Here is a 12,500-nt window from a genome sequence, read left to right on the forward strand (position 1 = left end):
TAAGATCATATTTGTTTATACACACACACAAGCTATTTCTGTAATTTTCTCTACACACCATCTGGCCATTTAAATGTTGTGCAATATAAGTTTTCTGACAAAATTAGAAGCCACTTTACAGTAAGTAGAGCTAATGCTAATGCTCCCTGTTTTGACCCTTTTCTTGTAGCATTAAAGTGAAAAATAACTAAATAAAACCTTTCAGGTCAATGTGGATACAAATTATTATTTATAAATATTACTGTTCTTAAAAAAAAATGTTTGACTGCTTTCCTGCGTAGAATCTTGGCCGATATTCTCTTTTTACTTTATAACAGCGAGTTTCATTAAAAGGTTACTGATGCTGCAGGTAACAGGAAGTCCATTAGGTCAGGCTCTTCATAGCATGACATGCTCTAAATTACAAGTGCTTCAAGCAGTTCAGTGAATTATAGTTCATCACTTCGAAAGGTTTCCCACTACCAAGCTACAGATATCAGATCTGCCAGTTAGGATCCAATTAACACTCTGGCCAGAATAATCAGATTGCATGTGTAGGACTAGCATAATTCGTTTATTGCTTCCATGTATCTTCTCTGTCTGTAGGTAAATTTGTTGCTGCTACATCAAAGCTCTGAATCACTTTTCCGCTTGCCTTTAGGTTATATTTCAACTTATTTTGCATTGCAATGATGAACCTTGCCTGTTCTAGCAATTTAGCTAACTTGTCCTGTAGGTATTACGCAGTGAAAGATTGCTTATTTTCTGGCAGTTTTACAACCTCAATAAATAGAAGGCCATATCAGAAATACCATGCCATTATATGAGACAGGTATTTTAATTGTTTGTTAATTTAATATTGTGTATCTTTTAGAGTATTTAGTGAAACACAATTTTACATAACTTATAAAAAGAAATATGTATGTCTTCAGATAAGATGAAGACCTTCTTGTTACATTGTGGATGTCAATTTAACTATAAACATTCTATTTATTCTGAAAAGGCATAGATTGAAAAAGATTGTTTATTAATTATATCAGATCATAAGAATTAAGACTAGAAATATATACATTTGAAGATCTATAATAACACTCATACTATCAAGTCACTACCACAAATTTCCTTGAATATGTTCAGTTGCAATGAAATAATTAGACAAATTCACACAACTTTGTTTGCAAATGCTTTTTTTATTATTTATTTATTTTTTTAATGTAGTAGTTGACAATTGTTTTTATCATTTTCTCCCCAATTTGGAATAGCCAATTATTTTTAGGCTCAGCTCACCGCTACCACCCCCGCGCTGACTCGGGAGTGGCGAAGACGAACACACGCTGTCTTCCAAAGTGTGTGCCGTCAGCCGACCGCTTCTTTTACACACTGCAGGCCCACCGTGCAGCCACCTCAGAGCTACAGCGTCGGAGGACAACGTAGCTCTGGGCAGCTTTCAGGCAGGTGCCCAGTCTGACCACAACGGTCACTGGTGCACAGTGAGCCGAGGGCACCCTGCCGCCCCCTGGGAGCTCCCATCCACGGTCGGCAGTGGAATAGCCTGGACTCGAACCGGTGACGTCCAGGCTATAGGGTGCATCCTTTACCGGATGCGCCACTCGGGAGCCCACAAATGCTTTTTTAGGACAGTTTTTTTGTTTTGTTATTTTACTTGTGTAAGCTAACTGTGGAAATACTGATGAAACGTTCAGTTGGTATTTACTTCACATTGCATTGTATTTAGATTAGCCAAGTTCCGTATAGATGTCCTTCAACTACATCCTGCTAAACCTCTCTTACCCCAAGAAGCTATACGACTGCTAATTCAATGGGACTGGGGCATCTTTGTATCAAAAACATCTCAGTAATAGTATTATTTTGTTATTGGGAATGTACAGGTTCAATATGCAATACTAAGCTGAAAAATTGATTTTACAAACAGTTACTGAAATTTAACATGGGCACTGTCATTGCCAAACTATGCATTTTAATTATTAAATTACCTAAATAATTAACACCTTATTAAAATACAATTTCAAATACACACACACTCTAGCACATTGACCCCCTGTGGGTAAAGATTGTTAATGCAGAAAATGATTTTCAAGATATCAGTTACAATAAAAAGTGACTAAAAAAGAGGCTGCTGTGTGCATTGGGAAATTCTAATAATCCGTGTGTGATGGCAATGGGCTTACAGGGAAAAATAGGTGTTTATTGAGTGCTCCATTGGGCTTATTGTGTAATAATAGACCTGTCACATTACGCAACTGTGCAAAACAGCTTGTGCATCAACACCACAATGAACTAGAAGATAAAATTAGTCAAGTGAAAACATTTAGATGATAATACTTAAAGTAATGAATGCCATCAGCCTTAAGGTACTTAGATACTTGTATACAGAGTAATTTATGGCTAATTTTCTTTCCCACAATATTTAAAAACCTTAAGATATATCGGTAGCTAAATTCTATTCTTTCTGTTTAAAATGTTTATTTTATTGCCAGGGGTTTCTTGTTTTGATATGTCTTCAAATTCTGTTGAAAGATTCGTGGAAGAATAGGTCTGATTTTCCAATTAAATAAAAATAAGGCAGAGCTGAACCCATTTAACATATTCATGTTTACAGTTAACAGATCACTACAGTCTAGCCAATGGGAAGTCAGTATCAACACAATGGAAAGCACATGACTAATTTAGTCCCACCTTGCCAGTCACAAGGAAACATGGATCACTGAAATCAGTCTGCAAAAATACAGGAAGAAGCCACTGGGTCAGTCATGGCTCCAAAGTACCAGAGCAATTATCACTCAGCAGACTGCGTTTTTTTGGTGACTATTGAGCATCCCTCTTTCTGAACATAAAAAACATTTAACAAACAGAACGTGTGTAAGCATTCAGTACTCACTTTATGCAGTAATTATAAATATACATGACATGTGTACTGTACTATAAAAGTTAGTGTAGGTCTCCTTCAAGCAACTTATGACACTCTCCTATGCCTTGCATTAAACAAGGTAATCATATAGGAAACTGACAACCAGCATACAGTTAAGCTGTGCAAATTGTCTCCAATATTCTTAGCGCTCTGATGTTATTACAGCCAGGAGGAGGGTCACAGGTCGACAGTTATCTGTGATTGTACCTATACATGTCTCTCATTTTTTTAGAACATACTGCAGCCATGCAATTTGTAGCTAGAAATGTATTCTGCCTTTGCAAAATTTATTTTGACATTAAACTTGAAATTGATTCAGCCAGTTAAGGAGAAAAATACTAAAACAAAAATATTAAAGGAGCTCTGCTACACCAGTTTTAACTTCTCTGTAGTCACGCTCTGTTGCCGATCGCAGAAATGTTAAGAAACAAAACATTCAAGTGATACGGGCAAGTGTCGGAAGCAACCAAACATTGTTTTTATGCACATAAACTGAAGAAGTATAAATGTGCAGATAGGCTGGCCATATTCTGTAAGCTACACCTCGCAGTACAGTATTACCCACTGTTATATTTTCACTTTGGTGTTTGGGAAATTAGGAATAAAGGCAGGAATATATGTTTGGCTCCATTTCCTAAATGAGATAAACTCTTCTTCTAGGCTACACACCACACTCCTTCCTGTCACGGTTGCTTGCTAGCACTACCATGAAGTCATTCTTTTCAATTTACAACATATATGACCTATAATACTTTTTTTTTTTAAGCTCAGAAAACCAGAAGAAATGCTTGGCTGACTTAAATGAATTTTATGCAATTGTAAAATTATTTCTGGGAGGCATCAGCATATATGTTTAAACCCAGAATATCAGTTTTACTGAGTAGACGGGGGCAGGCCCGTGTTTCAGTTGCTTACTTTTCATTCATCCTTTTCCTGTTTTTGGGGGTAGGTGGCATTGCGCCCCTTCAGTTGTTGTATTAACCATTCATCATTTTCTTTTTTCCAGTCATGGTTTGGCGGCCTTGTCTTTTGGGGGGAGGTGGCCCTGTGAGCCACTTCCTATCTGCAGTACTAGACTACATGATGTCATCGTGTTTTTGCTACCTGGCCAACATTGCAGATAGCTGTCGCACCCACAGACAAGGTCTCCGGCCAAATTTATTATCATCATTAATTTGTCTGTTCAATTCTCCGTACTGAATGGAAAACTTGGTTGTATTTCTGGAAGGAGAATCCACCAAATAATCAAAACATCATATCCAAGCACCATAAAAACTCTGTGTGGCTTGCATTCACATAGTTTCTTTTTTGTTTGGTCTCCTTCTTCCCTGCCACCACCTTGCAGATTCTCCGTACTGAATTATTCTTGGTCTAATTTCTAGTAGTTATCCTCCATCACATATTACATTGTGCATTTGCCCAAACATGCAGAGGTCTATTTGAAAACAAACACTAACTTGGATCTCTTTCCCAGTATTTTTTTTTTTGCATTTATTTAGCCTCATTAAATAAATACATACATAAATTAAAACAAGTATAATTCTTTCACATGTCTATGCACTATGCAAAACCAAAATGTTCAAGTGAACCATTTTTATGTCAGAAAATATCACACACATACTGATCTAAATAATTTAGTCCACAGCATGGTGGTACCCTCTCTAACCTTATCTTGCACCAGCTTATAAATTAGGTACACAGGGGTGTGACTCCAATTGAAGGTGTTGGCATTGAAGCACTCTGTGAAAATATTAACTCCGATGTTCTCTTCTTTAATTAAATGCACATGGTACTAATGAGGTTACCCACTGTTCTTTGATAACACTTATTAGCTGACAAGAGTGCACACACTCACACTGCAATTTAAAACTAAAAATAAAGTTGAAAATATGCAAATTGCTGACATAATTTTAAAACACCACAAACTGAAGAACCTGTCATAATAATAAAAAAGGACTGCTTGGTGGATGTAACTTTATTTTGCTTCAAGACAGAAAATTGTGTTTTGCTGTTTAACAGGGTCAAGAACAAACCTGCTATAAAATGTGATAAGAAAATGACCTGAACGAAGCACCTGACGATCAAATGAAACCACAAGAATCAATTAAACAATACATTAGCAGTGAAAGGCAAATCTGTCATGCTAAAGTGCGCTCTAACAAATCATGCTGGGTTTTTTTTGGGGGAGGGGGGCTTGATTTTCTTTCTGTTTTTTGGGAAGGTTTATATATTGATCAATTGATTGGTCATCCATAAAGTGGTGTATTAAATATTTTCAACCCCTTTGTCTTTTTGTTCCAAACAAAAAGACAAAGGGGGTGAAATGTAGCTTGAAATATTAATTCTCAAGTGTCATCCATGAAACAGCAGAGGTCAAGAGCTACCAGTTTAAAAACAGGTATATTTCAATCATTTGTTTTTACACTGGACTGGTATTTCAGAGAGTGTACAACATGTTGAAAATAAATGTAAAGGAGAGTTCCTGACATTTTTCAGTTCAGAGTTGAAAGAGTGAAAAAAAAAAACAGAATTGGGCTACATTGGTAAAAAAAACGTAAGCAATAAACTCACCTGCTGAAATGTGCATTGTGCTGTGTTTCTAGTGGTATAGTACTAGTTGAAATCAGATAAAAATGTATTGAACAGTGCAAATCTAAATTCGATTTATAATGATAATCTAGTGCCTCCCTGTTTCTTGTCATAACTCCTCATGTTTTCATTGTCTGTCAACTGTACGTAACTGTATTGCGTTTAAAACACAGAATTTTATTTCTACTGAGCGGAAGGAAATAAACAACTACAACATTTTAAAATGTAAGATTCAAAAAGTTTCAGAATAGGTGTAAATGTATACACTACCACCTTTTGACAGTACAAGATCACAATATGCTCCAAGTGGAGAAGCGGCAGTTATATCATTTCTGTTATCTGTTATTTTTAATGCATTTTTGTCCATAAAAAGTGTGATTTAATTTTGTTCATATAATAAGCACATCTTTTTAATACACATACAGTGCATATTTTAAGAAAACAATACACTTTTAACAGATTTTTTACAAGGTGCAAGTTGCAAGTTGCTAGTTAGACTCAAACACAACATGAACCTGATGACAACCACACAACTGTATCTATATAAAACTACACACTCTCAATGTTACATTCAATCAGTAGTTTGTTTATTCTGGTTTTATTACTGTTGTGAGCCAGTAGCAATATAACGATGCTATTGCAGTGTGCCTACGTCCATTCCATACATGGTGCACCTCAACTTCATAGGAATATTAAAAAACACTGTTCTTCAAACTTACTCCTAGTGGTACAGAAACAAACTGGCTGAGGTTTAGAAGCATAATGCCAAGTCAAACACTAGATGAATCCTTCTTGATCATGAAGAACATGTTGGAAATAATTCCTAAAATATGGAAGCAAAATGAAATTCAAGCTCACCTGCAGTGGACGTTGTTTGTCGTTGCTCTTTGGAGATTTTAGACCACTGCTTTGCTGCTGTAAAAGTAATTGCCTTGCTGCTTGTAGTGCCTGCAAAGAGAATGTGAACAGTACAGTACTTTGCATTTTTAAAAGCTCACTTCAAACCATAATATTAAACAATTTAACAAAGGTTCAACAACAACAGAAAAATCTGGTTTCATAAAAATATTTTGTCACTCTTGCAATAATTGATATAGCTATAATGAAAGACAAATAAAGTTAGTTTGCCTAAAGCACTCTTGAAGAAAGTTGACCTGTCTAGTGTGTGCTCAACTGAAATGCCCACTCCTGGTAATTTGACCAGGTAATTTGCATATTCATAATATCAATTTGAAGTAGAAGCAGAAGATTTTAAGTGTTACCAGAAGCTGTAATTAAATTTGACAAATCAACATCAGATTGTCTAAGAAGCAAATTAACTAGGATTTTACACCACACAGCTGAAATGCTTTACTTTCAATGCAAGCAGTTAAACCCTTATTCTGACAGAAGATGTCTACTTTCTGAGCTTGTTTACATTCCTGACCAGAAATATGATACTGCTTATTTTCTGGATTGTTAAGTAAAACATTAAGCTTATCATCACCTTTCTTTTATATCCAATGCTGATCAAAACACTTGATTTAAACTATTGTTCTCATCCCAGTTTGATTTACATTGGTAGATTTCTGTACTACTGTATACACACATACTAAATAAGTAGGACAGTATTGCATTACCAGTACATACACAATGTCTCCTATACGATTATTCAGTTTACCTCACTTTGAAAATGTACCAACATTTAAAACCGTCAAAAAACAGTAGCACTGCTATTTTAAAAAAGTGTGTAATTTGTACAGGCTTCCATTGTGCATTTGTTTGTTAATGTAGAACTTTCATAAATATGTAGTTCTACGAAATAACAGTTCAATGAATCATATTGTTTCTCCCCAGGAAGATAAGATGATTTACTATGATTTTAGATACAATCAATAAGCAACACACTATAAACATAGACCACCTTTTTTTTCTTTTTTTTTTTTTAATGTTGTTGAAGCTGGCACCCTGGGATCCTTCAAGAAGCTGCTTGATGAGATTCTGGGATCAATAAGCTACTAACAACCAAACGAGCAAGATGGGCCGAATGGCCTCCTCTCGTTTGTAAACTTTCTTATGTTCTTTTTCAAGTGGTTATGTAGAAAATGACTTAGCTGTCAGCTTTAGTCGCTGTGCAATGTTTAGCTGTGGCAAGCAGTAAACAAGGTGACATATACTATACGATTTCTTGAAGGAAAAAAAAAAAACACATTTGATTGAGAAAGGCACTTTTTTTTTTTGTCAGAATCAAGGGGTTGGTTTTTCTGGGACTCTCCAGTATCCATGGCAACAGTTGCTTTGACAAGATGTGCATATGGCATTACACTGCCAGCTGGTGTGAACAATGTTTGAACTACTGCATTGAGATGCTGAGCAAACAGAAAAAAAGTTGCCACGTCTTAACCCTCAGGGAAGGCAGTCATCCCCTGATCAATTATGAAAAGACAGAGAGGGCTGCTATAGTCTGGCTCCAAGCAAGTTTTCAGAGTAGGCAGGCAGACACTGAAAACCAAAGTAAACAAACTGAATGCAGTGGCACTGTGTCTTAACAACATTGATTTGTCTCCCCAGAAAAGGATCTGGTACCAGTTTACTGAGCATACCCTTAACATTTGGAGACGTTACAAAAACAGCGCCTTACTTGCATTTCCATTCTTTCTTAGCAATCACAGACAGTTGAAACTTCAAAAAGGACAAAACAGATACAGACTTGAAGAACATTAGGTCAAAGCTATACTGGGTTCACAGGTTTTTAACTCCACAATGCAGTGTTTTTCACGAGTACAATCCTTTCCAATTCAGTTGTTTTTATCTTGTTTACAGCTTGCTCTGTGCAACACTATATGAATAATATCAAAACAAATAAACACTAGTGAGCACTTAAGCCTGTTCAACGTGTCATCCTAGCACATTATACTTTTTTCATCTGTAGCAGTTTCTTTATTATGTAATCTGTTTTTGGTTTTACAAAGAAAATGCATATAAACTTGGACTAGTGTTTTAGAAACAAGAATATATATATTTTTTTTTTGGCTAAATTAACTTGAATGTTTTTAGCAAAACTTGCACAGTAAGCATTGTCTTTACTTTTAACACTGGAAATAACCGTTCAGACTGTTCAGAAGATACCATATCTTGAATTTATTAGGGTTAACATTACAGCTCACATTAAAAAACAAACTAGGTTCAGAATCTGGAAACAATAAAATGGTGATATTATTATTATTATTATTATTATTATTATTATTATTATTATTATTATTATTATTATTATTATTTTAATCTGTGTACAGATATCCTACTTATATAGACTTAAGTATATTTCGACAAGTGGAGCATACAGTACTTTGAATTATACACACATTAAATGGGGATTTAAATTTTTTCCTTTGTGTGTTACAAGCACTTGTACTACTAGCCTTTGAAAACTATTGTATGCGCCTGTATTCCTACAAGACACCTCAGTTCTTACACACATACTATTTGGAAGTCCTTCAACAGACATAGACTCGTGTCAATAAAAAATAAAAGCCTATCTAAGCAACATTTTATTAATATAAAATATGTACACTTCAACGAACGATTGTTCTGTTTTGAGGATGCATTTGTGATCTGTTGCAAGTTCCACTCAAATGCAGCACAGATGTATACACATTTTGCTGTTGGCATTTACTCTAAGATCTGTTTTAAATGAACCACTGCTCGAGGATTGTTCTCTTTAAGTAGCTACAGTATGCCGAGCTCCAAAACAGCACATTTGGTTTACATTTAGGAAGCACTTGCTTAATCAAGCAATCCTACTGCTAGTGAACAAAAAAACTTGTTATATCCATAAGGTTCCAGCACCAGAACAATCTGTTTAAATATATAAATATATGTTTCAATTTACAAATGAATTTGCTATAAAATGAGTGATAGTCACTCCAATTAGCACTACAAACATTATAACTAGCCCTATTTTTGTGTTTTTGCTTTTTTTTTTTAAACTTGTATTTAAAATACCAGAATTTCCCAATTTAAAATAGTTGCTGAGTTGCTTCATGATATCTATTAACTTCATATGTTGTACAGTTCACTAATGGTACAGTGTAGCTACAATCAGACCATGTGACATACAGAACAGTTTCTAGGGTGCAGGAGTTTATTTATAGCTGTTTTAAATATTTGCTATTCCACAAAAAACAAGTGGAGGGCCAAAATGTGTTAAGCACAATAAAATGGGAAGCTGTAATAAAGCTAACAAGAGATAAGAAAATTGATTTTAAAGCATTAAGGTCACTACACCAGACACAATGCGATTTTTCATCAGGCGACAAGATACTTTCGCAGCGACATGACCACCCACCTGAAGCGACACAGACACAATGAGATACAGTGGGAAAACTGCCAGATCCAATAAGTCTATGTACATACATTGTTTTAAAAGGCATATTGTTAAGGGCTCAATATCACTACAAAACAAACATAAAACTATTAAAATTGCTATTGGACAAGACTATGATCAAAACTGGTACATATTCGTCAACATGACGTGGAAATGATAAGCATTTTCAGTGACTGTATTTTGTCAATAAATCACACATTCCAGGCATATCCCGTTCCTTTGAAATGGACTCCCATATATTAGCTTTCACCTCTGTATCTTTACAATTGCGATGACCTTTGCTATAAAGCTCTGGGTATTTTTCCACGGCAAGTATTATTTTTTCCTCTGTCATTTCGGATACTGCTTCACCCTGGTGGACACCGTGCATTGATGCTGTTCTCCGATTGCTCAATTCCCAAATTGTCGCGCAAAGAAATCGCAAATAGGATTCAGTCGTATTTATTTCACGTTGCTCCAGTGTCGCCCTGGTGTTGCCCCCACGTCGCCTGTTGTGTAACCTGGGGTGTGAAAGATACTTATAAAAAGTATAGGTTCTATTAATTTTGTCACCGTGTCTGGTGTGTAGCGCACTTTAATTGAATTGTCACTTATTTGTCCAACCCACAATTAAATCAGTACAACAGAATATTAACTCACAGGGTCACTGCTTTGAGCCTGGTCTCCGCCCTGTTACACCAAGCCTGTCTTTAAAGTCACATAAACATTTGAACTTTGGTTCAAATCTTGTACACAATATAGTGCTGGAATTTACTTTTTTCCATCCCTACAGGAAAAGTAAATAAACGTTACTTAAAATTAGATGCCATTTATGCCAAGCATTGAAGAATACGTCTGTTTAACCTTAAACCTGTTGTGTTCTGAGCAATCAAACAAAAAAATGACTTCTATGCCATTAATATCTTCAATGTATAAACAGCACAGTATGACACATTCTTGAGAGCTGAAGGCTACAAAATCTCTCTGTGTAACATAAATAACAAGGCACTCAGAAGCATGTTTGATGTTGATATTCATCGCTGAGAAAAACACTGCAGATCAGGCTTCTTATAAAAATAGATTCAGCCCAAATGGATCTGTTGTAATTGGTTTCAGATAGCGAGGTCAGAAGAAATATGATACAAGCAACTATTATGTGAAACGGGGAGAAACAAGAATGTTTACACAGGCACTCCCCAGTAACATTAACAGCAGTTCACAGTGCACTGAAAAAAATAAAAATAAACATGCGACACGCCAGTTTATGTTTGAATAATTATATACAAAAGATTCAAAATGAAACATTATACTGTCTACTGCAAGTAAAGATACATTCCAAGCTTTAAAACAAGCATGAAATACATTAAACATGTACTTGCTGTTTTTCTTAGTTATGGCTCAATATATTAGTGCTGGAAAAGAAAAATTAGACTGGTTATCATGGGTAGATCAACTGCATTACATCAATTAATCAATAAACCAAACTAATATTGTCTTATTAAACTAAATTATATTATGCTCTGTTTCATTGTAAAAAAAAAAAAAAAACCTACATTTTTAGAGACACTTGGTTTAGCATGAACCCCTCAGAAATACATTCCAATAGAATGTCATGCGATAAATGCATTTTCCAGAGGAGATTAAGACGGTGTACTTGTGAATGAAATTTAGAGCATGTCATTAATAGGAAGTGTGAAAACTAAATGTCATATCCATACACATCTAGTGTGCTAAGATTACAGTACCATACACCCGATGTCCCAGCCTGCCACAATATCTTGCATACACTGCTGTTAAACAAGAACTTGTCAGCTGGAACAGTTCCAACACTGTTGACAGGCCAGACATGTCAGACTCAAGCTTATCTCAGCAGCAGGGAAAACAAAAAAAACAACACTTTATCAAGCGAAGTGAGTCATATGCTACAAAAACAAGACATAAACAGTTTAAGCTGTACAAACAAACAAGCTAATTACATTCAGCCAGGAAACCCCCACACTGATGCTTCACACCAAAATATTTTCACAAATATACAAACATTATCATTTACATAACTGGTACAAAAATAATTATTTATAATAACGTTACCAGAACACTTACTTTTTTTTTTTTTTAATGAAGCAAGTATTAAACAAGCGGTAACACTAGCTACTAACAGCAATGAAGTCAAAAACACTAAATGGCAATTAAACCAAAGGACACTAAATACATTTGTAGGTACACGTGTGATCAGATAATAATCCATGTTGCTAAAATATTGAATTACATTAACTCTTTCAACTCTGCAGGTCTACGAAAACCCATGAGAAGTTTTGACTAGTGCCTTCTAGGAAAGATAACTCCATTTAAAACAGCAGACTTCTCTGGCATTAAAGGAAAGGTAACTTCATTCAAAACAAACCACTTTACCAATAAAATATGCCATTTACCATAAAGGCATAGAAAACTATCCACTTAGTTATTCTGGGGTAGACTTTCTCTAAAGTTACGTACCCTAGGAATATATGTTAATTATTATGACACTATCCTTATAACATTGGTTTAATAATAAGCTAAATGACAGCTGATGCTTTTTTGACATTTTATGCAGTGTTATACATTAAATAATAATAACAGTGTTTTTCTTATTTGGCTCTTTTTAAAAGCCACTACAATTATAGT

The 12,500-nt window shown here is 35.2% G+C and overlaps 1 protein-coding gene across 13 annotated transcripts in view; it reads right to left on the reverse strand.

Annotated features, from left to right (window-relative positions):
- The window catches only part of LOC117415762 (forkhead box protein P2), a 157,295-nt gene that overhangs the window by 39,687 nt on the left and 105,108 nt on the right, over positions 1 to 12,500 (reverse strand). For all 13 annotated transcript variants that reach the window (XM_034026547.3, XM_034026549.3, XM_034026545.3 and 10 more), the window contains one exon: positions 6,356 to 6,445. In XM_034026547.3, coding sequence (XP_033882438.1) covers positions 6,356 to 6,445 — 90 coding nt within the window. The remainder of the gene's footprint in view (positions 1 to 6,355; positions 6,446 to 12,500) is intronic.

Source organism: Acipenser ruthenus, chromosome 7, assembly GCF_902713425.1.
Source record: "Acipenser ruthenus chromosome 7, fAciRut3.2 maternal haplotype, whole genome shotgun sequence".
Taxonomy (NCBI): Eukaryota; Metazoa; Chordata; class Actinopteri; order Acipenseriformes; family Acipenseridae; genus Acipenser; species Acipenser ruthenus.